The following is a 20,138-nucleotide window of genomic DNA, read 5'->3' as shown; positions in this document are numbered from 1 at the left end:
GCACATCCACACTGTTATAGAGTGATCAAGGAGGCAGGGATTGACAAACACGTGTTTTTTCATTGTTTTTAGTGATTAGACAGTTGACTTTTGCCTAAAGCCCAAAACATTGCTCAAGTTTCCCAAACCCTTTTAAATACCTCCTGTTTGATGACTCAGAATGCCACACAGTATCACAGGAACAGACATAACTTCGGTTAGTAACAGCACAATGTGCTAAGGCAGGTCGGTTTTGTGAACAAACCGTGAATAAGTGAATACTCTGACTTTATCTAACCTAAAGACGTTTGTGTGCCGTCATTCGGTGCAAGAAAAGTGCAATTTCAGGCGTCTCACGGTGAATTAAAAAAAAAGTGATAACGCACTCAACAACAAAAGAAAACACGTGGTGTGAGTGGGATGTGCAGAGGTGCAACACATTCTGGGTGCGAGTGAAGGTGAAAGGGGGAGGGTGGGGCATCTGGGTTACCCACCTGGTGGGGGAGAAACCTCCAAGGAAATCTCAGGTAGGGTGAGGGCACCGTTACTGTCTGGGGCAACACTTTCTGAATGTGTGACAAATATAGTGGTGGATGGAGAAGCTGCTTTTAGACACACACACACACACACACACATACACATGGACACCAGACACCTACCTGCAAGCAGCCACACAAGCTCCACCACATCCAGTCAAGTTGGTTTTTATTTACAGAGAATGTCCACAAATTATGACACAAGCAAAAATAAATAAATAAATTAAACAAGATTATGCTTGGGATTCAAAGATCTGTGTTTCTCCATCTTTGTTGTACATGAATACAAACCCTCCATAGGAACTATTTTAAACATCTTATAGCTCCATAATGATGCTGACAGACCTACAAAGTGCATTTTAGCAATTGCTGCTTCTGGACCAAAGACACATTTGAGAAGAGAACTTGATAAACCCTGGTGCTGTTGCAGGGAGCTTTCTAGCAAAAAAAAAAAAACAACATATTTTTTGGTTTTAGTAAGTATTTTAATGCCAACCTTGTACTTTTACTGTATAACTAGAAGCAGAAAGAGACTAAAGGGAAAATTCTTCATGTATTTAATTGTCACAAGGCTGACTGATGAAACTATATTCGTAAAAATATAGAAAAAAAACTTCGAACATAAAAATTGATGATAAGATGTAAAAAAATATATATATATATGATTATATGAATTTCTATGGAAATGTAACCTAAAAGTGGAAGGAAGGAATGATAACAATTTATTATTATCAGAGCTGAGACAACTAGTTTTTGGCTGCAATAAATATCATCTCTGGTAGCCAGGGCCGGCCCAAGCCTTTGTGGGGTCCCAAGCAAGTTTATCTTTGGGGCCCCCCATACCAACAAGTCAACACCAGATCATTCATCATTCGTAGGCTACACCATTTGAGTAACATGCCCACTATCATTGAAGTCTTTTGTAGTTAGCTTACATTATACAGGTGTTATAATGGATATTGGTTTTAACATTACTGGAGCAGCAAACCAAGAAAAACACTCTAATTAATTAGCATGTTTAAATGTTGAATGTTATTTAAGTGTGGTGTATTAATTCAACTATCAGAAATAAATGGCAGCAGGCAAACACTGAATTTACAGTAAAGAAGTAAGGTTTACTATCCTTTGTTCTTAAGTTTTGAAGCATGTGTAAAAGGTACTGCACTACAAAATACAGCCAAATGACACTATATAGATACTTTTTTTTTTCATGTGAAATATTTTTTTGTTTGTATTATTTAAAGGTATTAAAACATTTTTCCTCATGTGATCTTGGTGCTCTTGAGGTCCCCTTGTTGGTGCGGGGGCCCAAAGTAGTTGCTTAGTTCACATATGCCTTGGGCAGCCTCTGTTGGTAGTGGTAGCTTTTAGTAGAAATGCACTGATTCCAGTTTCGAGGGCCAATACAGTGAATCAGCTTTCACCTGTCAATTTTGACAGTTCTGATTTATCTCAAAGAACAAAATTGTAAGAAAAAAACTAAAATGTATACATTATTGATCTTTTTTGGGGAAATTCTTCTCAGCATACAACCCATCTGAGGAGCAGTGCTGCCATGCTGAACAGCGTTTGTAATTAAACAGTTTTATTGTGTGTATGCAGGTGTTGGTGTTGGGGTCCTGGCTTGCCATGGACACAGGAAAGGAGGTCCTCAAGGAAAAAAGGTTGAGAACCAGAAAACACACCATATTTTTATGGAAGCTTGGTAATGGTGCATTCAGTAGCCAAATTACTCTAGATTACTCTACAAATTGGTGGATTATACACGATCAGTTTGACCATGCTGATTATTTGCTGATTTGTTTTAGATGTATAGAGCAGAGGGTCATAAACATTTCTGCTTCAGACCACCCAAAGAATAATAAAACCATTGCAAAGATATTTGCAGGTTGCATCACAAAAACATTGCTTCAACGCTACATAAACTAGGACATAATGAAATACAAACATTAACCCACTTAAATCAGTCCTTTTTTCGCTTTTCAAATATAGTGGATATTTTTCAGATGTTCTGTCTTTAATAACTAATCTTAAAACCCCCAAGGTTATTGTTTACATCCCATTTTGGGGTCCTGATTCATGTAAATTTTTTTGGTAACTTGTTTGAGTCGCCTACTTATTACGACAAATTATCATGAGCAAGCAGAAGAAACTCTAGATGCTAACTTTTCTCGGGATTATTTTTAGTTAGACCCTAAACAAACACAAGCTCTCCGCTGTGGCCTCAAGATGCTCCAGCTCCAAGGTCAAACCTCAGCACTTGCTAAAAGCCTGCTGGATGCCAGCGCCGCGCTCACATGGGACGGCCAGAGCGTCAGCTGAATCAACAAAGAGGGATCAGCTGGCGGGCGTGAGGAATGTGAGAGATGCTGATGGCTTCGTCACAGATAACTCCAGAGAGCAGCAGCACATCCACACTGCCGTCTATTGACTCCACGTGTGTGTGTGTGTGTGTGTGTGTGTGTGTGTGTGTGTGTGTGTGTGTGTGACACCGGTCACTACAGTTCTCCTCTAAAGAGCCTGGTTGTTTGATATGTCAATTTTAAACTTTATAAGGATTGAAATCCTTTTTCTTTCATTAGGTTTGAGTTTCATCCTTCATTTTGGAGGATTGTACATCCTGATCAGATTTAATCTGCTGGACTAGGGGGGTGACAGGGGGATAAGATGTGCACTCACCTTCTGCGTGACCATTTGGTGTCTCATCTGCAGGAAGAAAAAGCAAAACAATATCAAACACAACTTCTTGTGGTATCTCTTTAATGCAATCAGAATTATCACATATTTCTTCCAGTCATATGAACCTGTGCTGGATGACAAGCCTCCTCATGTTAAGACCTCACGCAGACTTAAGTGATTAAGACGCCTCGCTGATGCTGCATTTGTTTGCCCTCGACCTCGTCTACTCGAGAAAAGGATTGGTCCAAATGCATGTTCGTGGATTCAAAGCAGGGGACAAAACTGACTTCAGAGGGGTTAATAGGTCACTCAGATGTCACGGATTCTTGTAGAGCCATAAAACCTTTTTTCTGTCCTTGCACAAACTGGAAACAGTCACAAGGCAGGGAGGGTTTAGCATCAAAATAGCTCTAGATTTTCTACAAACAAAGCAGCTGAAACTTCCGGAAGCGTAGAGCTGCCACCCACGAAAAAATTAAATTGGAGCGATCACGTTATAACAGCTTAACTTTATTGTTCGAACAATAAAATTTTCACGTAAGAATTTACAAACGTACTAACATATTGTAAGAAACAGAAAATTGTCTTGTTTGAACAACAAAGTTAAGATGACATGATGTGATATCGTTCCAATTTTATTTTGCGTGGGTGGCAGCTCTACGTTGCAGTAGAAGCTAAACGACACCTCCTCAAAGTGAGGTTGCATTCAGAGGCTAAAAAACTATGGAAATGCTGCAGTAGGTGTCTGGTTAAAATATTTTAATGATTCATTTTTGAAAATTCAGCAAGAAATCAGATACAGCAATCATAGTTCACAATGTGTAAACACCTTTTTATCCAGTAGAGTAGTTTAAGTCACTGTTAGTGTTGTCAATTGTTTTTTTAGTGCAAGTCACCATCTACACCCCCAAAGGGGCGGTGCAGCAGCTGCGTTGACTAAGGTGTGCTGTTTTAGCCAATAGCATTGGTCGATTAAGTTCAATCCAGAGTTTTAACCTGAAGAGGGCACAATACTGACTATTGTATGCAGAATATTTATATTTTGAATAAGATGCAATAAAATGCCTAAATAGTGGTCAAACATGTAACAGCACTATTAGACACTCATTTATAGTAAATCAGCTAAATAAAGTTGTTTTAACCCTTTGATGCATAATGGTCACTACAGTGGACAGGTACTCAAAATTGTTATTTATTTATTTTTGCTATTAAGCACAGCTGTTGAAGACTTTATTGCATGTGAGCCTTTCCAGTTGGACTTCAGTAAGTCAAGCCAACATATTTCATGTTCAGAATGCACGCTGTCCACTGAGATGGACATGTAATAAAGTATTTGTAAATTAACAAAATGTTACAAAAAATATTTGTTGAAATTTGTTTCATTCACACCTAAAGATGAATGAAAAAAATTGTTTAAAAAATCATGGTTGAAGATCTCATAATTCATGCATCAGAGGGTTAAGATAGCCAAGAGGTGGAAATTAGCCCTGGCTGTCAATCTCATAAATCTACATACATTAAGATATATAAGTTCATGCACTGTCCACATATAAATAAATAGCCTTCAATTAAAAGGTGTTGAACACTTGTTTAATCAGTATATTTACAATGGTCTCTATGAATGCCTCGTAAGTCACACTCAGGGGAAAAAAAGCCCAGATGCACCTGTCTCAGGAAGTACAAGTCAGCTGGAGGAGAAGGTAGCTTCAGACAGCAGGTTTGGAGTCTTATTTCCTGATATTAGACATCTCTCCTCTGACTGAATAACAGCAACACGACTCCACCACTGACTCCAGTTGATTTTGTAATGTTGATGTTTAATCTCCTCAAAAAGCACTAGCAAGTGAGAGTTCTGCTGTGTGGTGGAGTTGCTAATGCTAACGGTTAGCTTCTACTAATCAAGACATTCTCTGCTATTTCCTGGCCAAACCAACAACAGCCTTCCTCGTCATGAGCCAAGATGGGCGAGTCCATGAATGTTAAGTGGCAGAGTGACGTAGATCTGTCAGGATTTTCAAATCCTAGCGTTTCACCGTCTTTTTTCTATCAGAAGGAAATGCAGGAGACAGGTGTAGGAGACTATTTTCATGTTCAGCCTGTGTGAAAATCTCAGAGAGATCCATTATAATTAGAAATAATCATTAAAATATATTTTTTTCTGTAAACCACATCTTTAATAAACAATGAGATTCAAAGGTTTATGTTGGCATTAATATGTACAAGGAACTTGAAATAGACAAAAATTAGGCCAAAGGTTATCTGTGGTAATTTAAGATTAGTTTCAATATTTTTAGAGAAAATGGAGTTTGAGCTAGAGATACTGAAAGATGTTCATAAAATTTTGCTAAATTAATCAAATTTTTAAACTAAAATGATGCAATAGGATAAAAGTAAATGTCCAGGTAGATTATTTCCAAAACCCTAATCTGTTTTTGTCCTTTTTACAGTTCATATGTTTATTAAATGAGGACAACAACAACACTTTTGTTAAGATTATAGTTCAAATTAAAGCTGCAAGCGGAGTCGTTCAGCCCTCGCAGCGAAGCTGCTCGCCCTCTGTCCGCACCCTCTCCACTCCATCCCCGACCCTCTCCCATTCCATCGCCCTGCAACTGGTGGCACACGAGCACCCATGCGCGCCAGACACCCCAGCGTGCATTTAACTGCGATCACTGTCAGCTGTCACCTCAATCTGGCTCAACCTTTCCTCCTAGCCTTCCAACAGTCCCAACTAAAAATGTTTTACATTAGCAAAATATTACAGCTTCGAAAGAAACTCTGTAACGTAATTGGAACAAAATGGCCAACTTCCTGTGGGATATGGAGCATGGCTCCATGAGACTTCTTTGTAGGCCCAGGCACACTACATAAGTGTGCAAAATTTCACAATCCTCAGTCAAAGTATGACTTGGGGCTGAGAGTTTTAATGGTCGTGGGGGTGCTATTTCAGGAAAAAGGCCACACCCACCAGCTTATGACATCTATTTATATTGGGGGTCAGACTAGGATCCCTCACCAGAAATCTTTTGGTGATATCTTGAAAACTGAGGAAATGAGAAGCAAACGTATTTCCATGGCGTGATGGCGAATTTTGCCATGCTCCCAGGGCCCTGCCCTTTTTTGAAACCTGCCAGTACTGGACATCAAGTGACCCCAACATGTCTACTGCTATTTGCCAGAGATTCATGTTGATTAGGTTAAAAGAGTCAATTTGGGAGCATTGACAGTAAAGCATGGTGTGGTGACAGGTCAAAGTTTGAGGCCTAACGATGCCCACACCATTAGACTTTTGGAAAATCCGTAGGTTCAGTTTGTCCCGCTTGATCTTAAGAGTTTTAAGCAGAAGTATGAAGGCAATGGGGGCAAAGGGCACTTGGGGATTGGCGTACCTTTGAAGTGTGCAAAAAACACAAAATGGCGTACTTGGACCAAAATGGCCGACTTTCCGTGGGATATGGAGCATGGCTCGAGTTTATTGTAGGTCCTAAGACATTGCATAAGTTTTCCAAATTTTCACAATCCTCAGTCAAAGCATAACTTAGGTCTGACATTTTTATTGGACCTAGGGGGAGCTAGTGAAGAAACTAAGCCACGCCCACCAGATTTTCAGGGTAATGTCTATTGAGGTTTGGATTTGTATCAATCAACTGAATTGTTGGACCCATGGCATCAGAATTGAGGGAATGAGAAGTAACCGGAATTCAATGGCATGATGTCAAAATTCGACATGCCCCCAAAGCCTTGCCCTTTTTTGAAACCTGCCAGTACTGGACACCAAGTGACCTCAAAATGTCTACTGCTATTTGCCAGAGATTTATGTTGATTAGTTTAAAAGAGTCAATTTGGGAGCATTGACAGTAAAGCATGGTGTGGTGACAGGTCAAAGTTTGAGGCCTAGCCACGCCCAAACCGTTGGACTTTTGGAAAATCCGTGGGTTCAGTTTTTCCCGCTTGGTCTGAAGAGTTTTCAGCAGTATGAAGGTGATGGGGGCAAAGGGCGCTTGGGGATTGACGTACCTTTGAAGTGTGCAAAAAACACAAAATGGCGTACTTGTACCAAAATGGCCGACTTCCTGTGGGATATTGAGCATGGCTTCAAGAGAGTTTTTTGTATGTCCTGAGACACTACATAAGTGTACAAAATTTCATAATCCTCAGTAAAAGCATGGCCTGGGGCTGGCAAGGGTGCTAGGGGGTGCTATTTCAAAAAATTGGCCACGCCTACCGTTTTTTGATGTCAAATTTAATTGTGGATCATACTAGGATCACTCATCAGAAATTTTGTGGCGATAGCTTTAGAATTGACTAAACGAGAGGCAATTGTATGGCCATGGCATTACGCCTGACTTCGCCGCGCCATCACAGCCGCGCTGTCTTTTGAAAGCTCCCATAAAGTGAGGCCCAGCAATCCCAACTTGTCTACAGTTATCTGCTACAAGTTTGTGGTGATTGTACGAAGCGGCGAATTTTGGGAAATTTCACAGTAAAACTTGACCTCTTTAGTCTTGAGGGGGCGGGGCTTGTGTGACATCATCAATCGACCATTCATTTTTCTTTGGGGGCCGATGAGAAATGTCCACAAAATTTTCTTTAACTGTAATTCTTTCAGTTATGAAATTATAGGCATTTTAATTTTTTTGGCAAGTGCTCGAACTTCGAGGCCTGGCCCCGCCTCTTCAGTATTTACGAAAAGTCAGTTTTATTTTCTCTTTTAAATTGTCCAACACTTCTGATCGATCGCACACTATTTTTGAGATGATCGTGCGAAAAATGACCAAACTGTTCAACCAAATACAGACCCTACAAACGACCAAAACTAGGTCTAAATCGCTACATCAGTCAAAAATGGCCGACTTCCTGTTTGATGTTGACCAAAGGTGCAAGAGACTTTTCTGTGCGTATTGTTGAGTTCTGCAAGTGTACCAAATTTCATCACTCTACTATAAAAAAAAGTCAAATTGGAGGGGTATTTTTAATTTTCAAGGGGGCGCTGTCAAGCTACTTTTTAGCAACCTTCACATCGCCATTGAAATACGTAAATTTCACGCACTTTCTATATTGGGCCAGAATTTGGTGAGTTTTTGGATATGATAAGACCCCCAAAAAGCCATTCAAAGACGAGGAAGGAAAAAAATTTAAAGCTGCAAGCAGTGTCGTTCGGCCCTCGCAGCTCCGCACCGCTCCGGCCTGGCCGGCAGCCCGGGGCACCCGGGCACATCCGCAGAACAGAAACGTCGACCACCCCAACACCAGAAACCGTGAACAGTCTCCTCATCTGCACCTCACCCTCACTCAACATGTCCTCTGAGTCCACCATTAAATTACACATGTCACCACTAGGGGATACTCTATCTTTACCACACTGGTGGTGTGATGACGCAGACCAAGTTTAATGCTATTCTGCCAACGTTTTTTGAGGTTATTGAAGGTTAAAGTTATCTAGGGGGCGCTGTGACCAATTACATAAAAATCCCATTGAGGGCCTCTTAGGGAGTCAAAGATGGCTTTGTGGTAGTTTGGCATCAATCAGACTTTGCGTGTGCTTTCTAAAGCCAGAGAGCTGAAAGGGGGAGGAGCTAAAGGGCTTTGAACCAACAACCACATCAATGTGTTTGGAGCAGTCACGTGATGACACAAGCCAAGTAAAATGCCATTCTGACCTTGTCTTTAGAAGTTAATGAAGTCTGAACCTATCTAGGGGGGCTGTGACCATTTACAACTAAATCCCATAGAGGTCATCTTTGGTCATCAAAGATGGTTTTCTGTTAATTTGGCATCAATCAAACATTGCATGGGTCTTCTAGAGCCAAAAGGCTGTAAGTGGGCGGAGTTAAAGCGATTTGAACGAGTGAGCGCATACATGTGTTGATTGCAGTTGCGTGATGACTCCCACCATGTTTGATATAGTTTGGAGCTTTTTTGTAGAAGTTACAAAGGTTTTATTGTATCTAGGGGGCGCTGTCCCAAATTTAGGAAAATATCCCATGGAGCAGCTTGAAGTTTGACAACAATCATTTGCGTGTAGTTTTGTTGTGAATTGAATTATGCATGTGTTATTCAGGGCCTAATATCCGTCAGGGGGTGGAGCTAAAGCAATATCAACCAATGACCATAGGATTGTTTTGGGTGCCATTGTGTGATGACGCATAGCAAGTTTGGTGCAGTTGCAACCTCATCTGTAGGAGTTATTACAGTTTTAAAGGAATGTAGGGGTGCTGTTGTGATATTATACAACGTTCACCAACCGTTTGTGCCTCATTGGCTAAAGGGCAGTATTGTTGATCGTCATGTTCAGTCTTGTGAAGATCGGAGGCTGTTTGTGGAAGTTACAGTCAAGCGTAAGGTCACGGCGTCACGCCAGAATTCGCCATGCCATCAAAGCCCCTCCCTTTCTGGAAAGCTATCAGAACTGAATGGTCATTACAGCATCATGAAGACAGTGCATGACCTTAGTGTCATGTTGACTAAATTAGAGGGGACAAATATGGGCATTTCACCATAAAACAATAGACTTCCTGTTGTCAGGGGGTGGGGCTTAGGTGATGTCAGCTGTCCACAATGTCATTGTCTTGAGATGTGGTCAGTGATCACACAGACAGAGTTTGATAAAGATCTGATCATGCATATAGGAGTTATTACGTCAATGAATGTAATGGCGAAAGGTCAATGTTTGAGGCTTAGCCACGCCCACACCTTTCAACCTTTGAAAAATCCGACCGTTGAATTTCCCCCTCTATGTCTTAAGAGTATATAGCAAAAGATTGAAGGCAATCGGTGAAAAGGGCGACGGGGCATCATTCTCCAAACAACGTGTGCGAAAACCACTAAATCGAGTACATGGACCAAAATGGTCGACTTCCTGTGCGACTTTGCGCTTTGCTCCAATAGATTTTTTTGTAGATCCTGAAACACAACATTAGTGTACCAGATTTTGTAATCCTCAGTCAAAGCATAGTACTAGGGGGCACTATTTAAGATAGTAGGCCACGCCCACCAGATTTTCACATCAGATTTTTTGAGGTGCGAGACTAGGATCACTCACCAGAAGTTTTGTGGCGATATCTTTAGAAATTACTAAATGGGAGGAAAACGTACGGCCACGACGGTCAGTTTTTTAAAGTTAAGAATTAATTACTAACACTTAAAAATGACGATTTGAAATGACAATTTAGGAATGACAATTTTTAATGACAATTTGATATTAAAACTTGTTTTTAAAAGCAAACCTGCGACTGAATGGAAACTAAATGAAATGCAAGTTTTTGGATGCGTGAATGAATCTCAGAAGGTTTCTTTCAGCGAGAGAAGCGTTCTGGGTGAAAAGTTGGTTTTGCAGCTAACTGAGTCGTTTCTTGGAGAAAACAGCGTACGGACGCAATCTGTCAAAAGTGTCTACCTCACCCAGTATCAGGAGACCCTCTTCTGGATCCGAGATGTCAGGTGGAGATGATGTCCTCCGGGCACGAGGTTGGTAGAAGGACCTTAGTGCAACCAAATCGGTCCTGAGATGTCTCCGTGGGTCACCCGACTGGTGAAACTTTGCATCTCAAAATCAATAACTCTGAAGGAGTTTTGCGTCAGCTGGTTACAGGTGCGTCTATTCGGAGCAATTCTATCGGCGTGACAGAATGCTTAGTGAGGCTGGGGCGGCCGACCCTCGTCCTCTGGTGGATTCAAGAACTGGCTTTTTGCTGCGGAGATTTTGGTTTTAACAAAACCCTCAGCCACCCGGAGCCTTGGCGGTCCAATCCCCGGACAAGAAAACTAGTTTTTGGGACATGGAACGTCACCTCGCTGGCGGGGAAGGAGCCGGAGCTTGTGGCAGAGGTTGAGCGGTACCGGCTAGATATAGTCGGACTCACCTCGACACATTGCATTGGCTCTGGAACCCGAGACCTGGAGAGGGGTTGGACACTCTATTTTGCTGGAGTTGCTCCGGGTGAGAGGCGGAGGGCTGGGGTTGGCTTTTTGTTAGCCCCGGGACTCTCTGCCTGTGTGTTGGGGTTTACCCCGGGGGACAAGAGGGTAGCTTCCTTGTGCCTTCGGGTCGGGGAACGGGTCCTGACTGTTGTTTGTGCTTATGGGCCAAATATCAGTTCAGAGTACCCACCCTTTTTGGAGTCCCTGGGACGAGTGCTAGATAGTGCTCCATCAGGGGACTCCATTGTCCTGCTGGGGGACTTCAATGCTCACGTGGGCAATGACAGCTTGACCTGGAGGGGTGTGATTGGGAGGAACGGCCCACCTAATCTGAACTCGAGCGGTGTTTTGTTATTGGACTTCTGTGCAAGCCGCAGTTTGGCCATAACGAACACCATGTTCGAACATAAGAATGCCCACCGGTACACTTGGTACCAGGGCAGCCTAGGTCACAGGTCGATGATAGATTTTGTAGTCGTATCATCTGACCTGCGGCCGTATGTTTTGGACACCCGAGTGAAGAGAGGGGCGGAGCTGTCAACTGATCACCACCTGGTGGTGAGTTGGATCAGATGGCAAGGGAACATGCCGCGTAGACCTGGCAGACCCAAACGCATAGTGAGGGTCTGCTGGGAACGCCTGGCAGAAGAACCTGTCAAGACGGTCTTCAACTCCCACCTCCGGCAGAGCTTTGACCACGTCCCGAGAGCAGTGGGGGACATTGAGTCCGAGTGGGCCTTGTTCCACTCTGCGATTGTCGAGGCGGCTGTTGCTAGCTGTGGTCGTAAGGTGGCCGGTGCCAGTCGTGGTGGCAACCCCCGTACCCGCTGGTGGACACCAGAGGTTCGGGGAGCCGTCAGGCTGAAGAAGGAGGCCTACAGGGCGTGGCTGGTCTGTGGGTCTCCGGAGGCAGCAGACAGGTACCGGATAGCCAAGCGGGGTACAGCAGTGGCAGTTGCCGAGGCAAAATCTCGGGCGTGGGAGGAGTTTGGTGAGGCCATGGAGAAAGACTATCGATCGGCTCCAAAGAGGTTCTGGCAAACTGTCCGGCGCCTCAGGAGAGGAAGGCAGCAACTCGCTCACACTGTTTACAGTGGGGATGGGGAGCTGCTGACGTCAACTGAGGCTATAGTCGGACGGTGGAAGGAATACTTTGAGGAGCTCCTCAATCCCACCAATGCGCATTCCGAGGAGGAACCAGAGCTGGGAGGCCTGGGGATGGACTGTCCGATCTCGGGGGCAGAAGTTGCTGAGGTAGTCAAACAACTACACAGCGGCGGAGCCCCGGGGGCGGATGAGGTTCGTCCTGGGTATCTCAAGGCTATGGATGTTGTAGGGCTGTCATGGTTGACACGTCTCTACAACATTGCGTGGTCATCGGGGGCAGTTCCTAGGGAGTGGCAGACCGGGGTGGTGGTCCCCATCTTTAAGAAGGGTGACCTGAGGGTGTGTTCCAACTATAGGGGGATCACACTCCTCAGCCTCCCTGGAAAGGTCTACGCCAAGGTACTGGAGAGGAGGGTCCGATCGATAGTTGAATCTCAGATAGAGGAGGAGCAATGTGGTTTTCGTCCTGGCCGTGGAACTGTGGACCAGCTCTATACCCTTGCAAGGGTGATGGAGGGGACATGGGAGTTTGCCCAACCAATCCACATGTGCTTTGTGGATTTGGAGAAGGCTTATGACCGTGTCCCCAGGGGCACCCTGTGGGGGACGCTCCAGGAGTATGGGGTGGGTGGCTTTCTGTTAAGGGCCATTCAGTCCCTTTACCAGAGGAGCGTGAGTTTGGTCCGCATAGCCGGTAGTAAGTCGGACCTGTTCCCAGTGAGGGTTGGACTCCGCCAGGGCTGCCCTTTGTCACCGGTTCTGTTCATCACTTTTATGGACAGAATTTCTAGACGCAGCCGTGGTGTGGAGTGTGTCGAGTTTGGTGGCAGGAGAATCTCGTCTCTGCTTTTTGCGGATGATGTGGTCCTCCTAGCTTCATCCAGCTCTGACCTTCAGCTCTTGCTGGGTAGGTTCGCGGCCGAATGTGAAGCGGCTGGGATGAGGATCAGCACCTCCAAATCTGAGACCATGGTTCTCGACCGGAAAAGGGTGGCTTGCCACCTCCGGGTCGGGGGAGAGGTCCTACCTCAAGTGGAGGAGTTTACGTATCTCGGGGTCTTGTTCACGAGTGAGGGTAGGAGGGATCGGGAGATCGACAGGCGGATTGGTTCGGCGTTTGCAGTGATGCGGACGCTGAGCCGATCTGTCGTGGGGAAGAGGGAGCTGAGCCAGAAAGCCAGGCTCTCGATTTACCGGTCGATCTACGTCCCAATCCTCACCTATGGTCATGAGCTTTGGGTAATGACCGAAAGAACGAGATCGCGGATACAAGCGGCCGAAATGAGTTTCCTCCGTAGGGTGGCCGGGCTCAGCCTTAGAGATAGGGTGAGGAGCTCGGACATTCGGGAGGGACTCGGAGTAGAACCGCTGCTCCTCTGGATCGAAAGGAGCCAGTTGAGGTGGTTTGGGCATCTGGTCAGGATGCCTCCTGGACGCCTCCCCGGGGAGGTGTTTCGGGCATGTCCTGCCGGCAGAAGGCCCCCGGGTCGACCCAGGACACGTTGGAGAGGTTACATCTCCAATCTGGTCCGGGAACGCCTTGGGGTCCTGCCGGAGGAGCTGGTGGACAAGGCCGGGGAGAGGACGGCCTGGAGCTCCCTAATTGGGATGCTGCCCCCGCGACCCGGACCCGGATAAGCGGAGGAAGACGAAGACGAAGACAAAACCCTCAGAACACGCCCTCTCAGCGTCAGAAAGCTTGGTCATGAAGTAAAGAACATGTGAGGTGGTTTAAACTTTACCCTGGATACCCTCTGCATGAGGTGGTTAACGTGCAAGATGACCTTCTGGTTTACTGAACACACATTACTTGATTGTCAATAATAATTATTATTGCACAAAGCATAATAAGTTATTTCAGTAATTAAAATACATTTATACTGAACCAAGATTTATGATGATTGTAATAAACAGTAATGAAGTCATAGAGTTTATTAAAATTATTATTTAAAAATTATTATTGTGAAATCTTGAAGTGTCCTTCATCTTGGGACGGAACAGCAGCCAGATAAAGATGGCATTTCAGCAGACATCATGGCTCCTGGCGGATTAATCTGTGGCGCAAAGTTACAGTTTGACCCAGCTTGACCCAGCTGGGATAATGTGACCTTTGTCACAAATTAGAGGCCATTCATGATGCTACAATGATAAGGATTGTTGCTGAAAACAATTCAAAATCATCAGTAATCTCCTAGAATTTTCTTGTGCTTTTCGCCACAGGTCGTGAAACCAGGAAATTGGGTTTAAATGAGGGTGCCGAAGTGAAACAGATGGGGCAGCCAGAGGTCCATTCGAAGTACTCCTCATCATTCCCACTGCTGTGAAGATTGTTGAGAGGCCATCTTGGGTTCATCTATCCCACTGCAAGCTTATCAACTAACCGCTCTAACGTGGCAACGAAGTCCGGCTACAAAGGGGTGGCAACCACTAGGGTGCCGTCTCTCAAACCCGGTGAAGATAAGATCAAGATAATATAAGATAAGATCTGCTTCAAGCTTGCTGGATTCACCACATTGTTGATGTTGGTGGTCGCATTCATGGCCCTGCACTTGGGCTGCCTCTCAGCACCTGATGGAACAACTGAGACAGCAGCATTTGAGGGGTACTAGAACTGGAACTGAAATGACGGATTGGGGCTCCTCCCTGACCGTGCACCTACAGGGCAATGTAACCTGCATCCACCTCGGCTGAAGACCCCCTGGACGCAACTACACCAGGACACAGCGAAGAAGAGACGCTGGGAAGGATAACTACTTCAAGCACCCGCACCCAAATGTCCAGACTGGTTTCACGGCCATGGACCTGAAGGACTTTTTGGGGACAAGATCAGCTCCCCTGTCCTGACAATTGGACAACCACCTCGACACGCCACAGAAGGACCCTGAAGTCTTCTTGTTGAGAAGTTGAACTTTGCTCTTCATGTTTCGACCTACGTTATTATGCTCCGGACCTGGACTTCAAGATACTTATCAACTCAAGACTGAAACATCCTGATCAATGGAAGAGGACTCTGACTTTCAAACCTATTCTCCAACCAGGACTCTCAGTTTACGGACAAGCCCTTTGATGATGAACGCCTGGTTTGCCTCAGCTCTGCCATGGATAGAGCTGCGTAAATTAATATTACACCCCCAGTTTTCCTCCTTCACTGAAGATTCGTCTGCACCTTGGAGCTTTAATCTAAATTCACCTGATGTTTCAATACACTGTACTGATGTTTTCTGTGTATTATATTGGAATTTTAAACAAAGTCAAAGGTTTTCTAGAAATTTCAACGCTTCAGACATTATATTATTCATTTATCTTACCATACTTAACTTATTGTATTGAGGTTTGGGGCAATACGTATAAAACAAACACTAATCCTTTGTTTCTGTTACAGAAGAAAGTTTTGCGAATTCTACATAAAGCTAATCCGAGAGAACATACTAACAAATATTTTGTTCTATCTAAAATTATGAAATTCAAAGACTTAGTTAACTTGAAAATTTTACTAATTATGTTTAAGGCTAGAAATAATTTACTGCCAACTAATCTACAAAGGTTCTTTGTTTTGATCCCAAAAAATGATAAGAGTAGAAAGAAACCATAGTTTAAAAGGATATTTGGTCGTACTACATTAAAGCAAATGTGTATTTCAATATATGGTGTGAAATTATGGAATAACCTGGAAGATGAAGTAAAAAAAATGTACAACTACTGATCAATTCAAAAAAATGTATAAAGATAAAATGCTAAAATCGTATGATTTGGTGAGTTGAGGATGGAGGATAAATTTTTTAGTAGTGATATTATTTGTGGAAGTAAGAGAGCGGTTTATTTTTTGTGTATAAGGCTATTTTGTACTCTTTGTTATTTATCTTGTCTTAGTTAAAGGGGGTAGGTCATATAAGATTTTTTCTTCTTCCTCCCCCTATTTCACTTGAATGCTTATATTCTAATTTGAAGTTTGTATATTTAAACTTTGAGTGAAATAAATTATTGAATTGAAAAAAAAATTCCCAGTTAACTGGTTCAAAAAATTGAAAACATGCATCATGAGAGCGTACATACCTTTATCTTTCTCCTCTTTTTTTTTTTTTCCTGAATCGGGAACCTGGTGGTTTTAGCATTTTTATGTTCATCTCTTCTTTTTGGCTCTTGACTCAATAAGTTAACTTTAGTCAAGACTAAACAATTTGACCTTGATGGGGGGGTGACCATAAAATCGTTTTGTTTTACCTTTTTTTATTTGTCATTTCACACAATTCAGAAAAACCTGAAAGAATGATAGGCCTGTGTTTATGATATTATGAATGAAATGTGTGATAAATGGAAAAACATGAAGAATGTCTCGGACCAACGGACCATCAGCACCAGCTCACCACAGGGCTGTGTTCTTTCCCCTCTGCTCCTCTCCCTGTACACCAACAGCTGCACCTCCAAGCATGAGTCTGTCAAACTAATTAAGTTTGCTGATGACACCACCATCATCGGACTCATCGGGGATGAGTCCGCTTACAGAATGGAGGCTGAACGTCTGGTGTCCTGGTGCAGCCACAACAACCTGGTGCTAAACACCCAGAAGACAGTGGAGGTTGTTGTGGACTTTAGGAAACACACACACCCCATCGCCCCCTTAAACCTGTCTGACACTCCCATCACGATGGTGGACTCATGTCGCTTCCTGGGCACCACCATCACCCAGGACCTCAAATGGGAGCCCACCATCACCACCATCAGAAAAAAGGCCCAGCAGAGGATGTACTTCCTGAGGCAGTTGAAGAAATTCAACCTATCACCACAGTCGATGAGGCAGTTCTACACCGCCATCATCGAGTCCATCCTCACCTCCTCCATCACTGTGTGGTACGCTGGAGCTACCACCAGGGACAAGAAGAGGCTGCAGTGTGTCGTGCGCTCTGCAGAGAAGGTCATTGGCTGCAAACTCCCCTCCTTTCAAGATCTGTACACCTCTAGGACATTGAGGCGTGCAGGTCGGATAATAGCTGACTCGTCTCTCCCTGGACACAGTCTCTTCGACTCGCTCCCATCTGGCAGAAGGCTCAGATCCATTCGGACCAGAACCTCTCGCCACAAAAACTGTTTCTTCCCCTCTGCAGTTGGACTTTTGAATGAAAATCCTAGGGCAGCCCACTCAAGTTGATTGGTCCCAGTCACGTGACCCGATGCTGTGCTTGAACCATTCAACAAACACTCAGATAAATACCTACACGGAGTAGATAGCTGCTTCTCTAATTCTTGCCACTTTTTACATTAATAATTTTATCATGAGTGTTTTATTAGTTATTATATTTGCTTATTTCTTAATTAATTTTTTTTTCTATCTTACCTTCTGCACCAAAATACCGCAGCAATTTCCTAATGTTGTGACTTGGCACACATATGGCAATAAAAACTTCTGATTCTGATTCTGATGTTATTGACTTCAGCCATGTTAATACAGTTGATTCAGCCCCTACCCGCTCATTTCATTTGGGAAAGACCCAGAGGTGAATTCCCCCACCGCACCCCTCCCCTTCCTCTTCTTCATACACACGGTGCACCTGAACCCTCTCAGTCAGCAGGAGCGCCTGCATCTGCAGGGGGGCGCCAACTTGCTGTTTCCGATCCACACTGTGATATGACAGATAGAATAGAAAACTTCGGTGCGGCGCAGATTTCTTTCTTTTTTATTTTTTACTCAGTGCTTGTGCGCCCCTTTTGTGTCATGAAAAAATGCCGCCCCGGGCAACTGCCCTATCTGCCCATGCCTAAAACCGCTACTGGGATAGCAACCAGGGTTATGCAGGGTCAGAGTCAGTTAAGCATGGTGGGACATCAGCTAGAGGCAGGAGTGTGATCATACAGAACACAAATATGTGGGAGATAATTCTCCAGGCCATGCACCTTCTCCTTATGTATCTCATGGGACAGGCCCCTGATCCAACCTGCCCTTACAGCATCATCTCAGTAGCATAGTCTCAGTCAGAGAGCTAGGATCTTCCAAACTGGTATAGAGCAGGAAGTTTGAGAGGCCAGTGGTGACAGCAGTACAGGTTTAGCTCTAATAGCTGGAACCGTAAACAAACAAAACAAAAAAACTAGAAAACTCTTGAAGAATTTGTTAAAAGGGACCTGCCTGCTGGCACGAGATGAAGGCCAAAATCATGATCCTGGGGTGACGCCAGGGTGATCACCCCAAAATCAGGCTATTGAGGAGACGTTGGGTCGATCACTGCAATATCATGATTATCACAACCACATTACATTTTGATGAAACGTGTGCATACGCATAATGAACACACCTGATTAATTTACTAATTAACTGATCTGTTAATTAATAAGTTATGAAATTAATTAACCTCAGAATGCTACATAATTAATAAATGAGAAAATTAATTGTATAATTTATTACACAGCTAACTGATTACTAAATACTTTACCAAAATAACTACAAAATAATCATTCATTGTTATAACGAATTAATTGAATAATTGATTACTTAATAAAAATTATCATTATAACAGTTGATAATAATTATTTATTATTATTATTTCAGAAAATGATGAGTTAATTATTTATTGTATACATTTTTTATTTTATATATTTATTGTATGTATTTACATTTTTATTTATATATTTAAATATTTATTTATTGTTAACATTATTATTATTATGAGCCTAAATAATTAAATTAATGTTTGATCCATTTTTTGAGTACAAATGCACAACTACATTGTTGTTTGCATTGATTCCACTGTAACGATGGAGATGATAGGAGTGATGTCATAAAGGTGCAGGAAGAGCAAACAGTGGGTCAGAGTATAAAAGCTTCAGCAGCAGCTGTTTCATAGCTAAGCAAACACTTCTGAAGAGGACTTTTATTCATCTTTATTTCAGTTTATCTTCTTTAATTTGATTAGAAAAACTGAAGATTATGGAAAACCTAGGCAAGATGACAACTTTCTTCCAAAATCTTTTACAGAGGATTGGAAATAGTCTTTTGACTTTAACAACAGCTGAACCATTAGCACAGGAATATAAAATGGAGGGAAATGGTTGTTTAGAACAGGAACTAAAAGACCAGCATGGTACAGACGATCTCAAAGCAAAGATCGGGCTTTCCCAGGTTTCTGGTCCAACAGATACAGAAAACGACACCAGTGTTCCCCCGACAAGCCAGCATTTAGACGGTTCTTTGCAGGAACCTAACCGAAAAAGGGAGGCTCTTGGAAAAGCCAACATTAAGGACCTGGCTCTTATTAAAAATCTGAAAGCTGAGAAAGACAGTCTTTATGCCATGATGACTGAACAACAGTCAGCTTTCAGAGAGAAAGAGTCAAAGTTACAAAAAGCTCTAGAAGATATGACGCTTTTAAATCAGGAGCTCCAAGAGAAATACGACGGTGTTCAAAAGAAGGCTGATCATTTACAGCAGGAACTCGATAGAGAATTCTTTGCTCATTGTGATATGCTGGCAGGAACTACAGACCTAATCACAGAACTGAGAGAAGATCGCCAAAAACAGGAGACACCGGATCAGAGCAAGTCTTTTGAAAGCACAGAGAGAATATTACTCAATGCTCTGGACACAATTAAGGCTTCGTGTGAAGAAATTCATGATATGTACAACTCTGATGTGTCTAGCACCAAACAGAAGTCTGAACGATTGGAAATGGAGCTGCTAAATGAAATCCTGGCACACCAAGAGACTAAAAGTCAGTTGGTGACTCTCAACAATCAGCAAAATATTTATATAAAAAAATAGCTGAGTTAGAAGAAGAGCTGAGCGGCAAACATGAAGCAGATGTTTTTTCTAAACAGCAGGCTGAACGTCTTCACAAGGAACTTGATAAAGAAATCCAGAATCTTTCTGAAACCAGGGCAACGACTCAAAGAGTGATTGAAAACCTGAGAGTTGAAAGAGACGCTCTC

The 20,138-nt window shown here is 43.2% G+C and overlaps 1 protein-coding gene across 6 annotated transcripts in view; it reads right to left on the bottom strand.

The window, feature by feature from the left end:
• The window catches only part of mybpc1 (myosin binding protein C1), a 90,782-nt gene that overhangs the window by 60,099 nt on the left and 10,545 nt on the right, over positions 1–20,138 (bottom strand). For 3 of the 6 annotated variants that reach the window (XM_015960373.3, XM_015960390.3, XM_054739762.2), the window contains exons 2-3: positions 3,195–3,221; positions 474–545 (exon numbers count right to left, since the gene is read on the bottom strand). In XM_015960373.3, coding sequence (XP_015815859.1) covers positions 474–545; positions 3,195–3,221 — 99 coding nt within the window. Of the gene's footprint in view, positions 1–473; positions 546–638; positions 658–3,194; positions 3,222–20,138 lie in introns of all 6 variants that reach the window. The other 3 variants (XM_054739766.2, XM_054739767.2, XM_054739768.2) reach the window with 2 other exon arrangements.

This window comes from Nothobranchius furzeri, chromosome 1, assembly GCF_043380555.1.
Source record: "Nothobranchius furzeri strain GRZ-AD chromosome 1, NfurGRZ-RIMD1, whole genome shotgun sequence".
NCBI classification, from domain to species: domain Eukaryota; kingdom Metazoa; phylum Chordata; class Actinopteri; order Cyprinodontiformes; family Nothobranchiidae; genus Nothobranchius; species Nothobranchius furzeri.
This window is presented reverse-complemented; position numbering and strand designations above follow the sequence as displayed.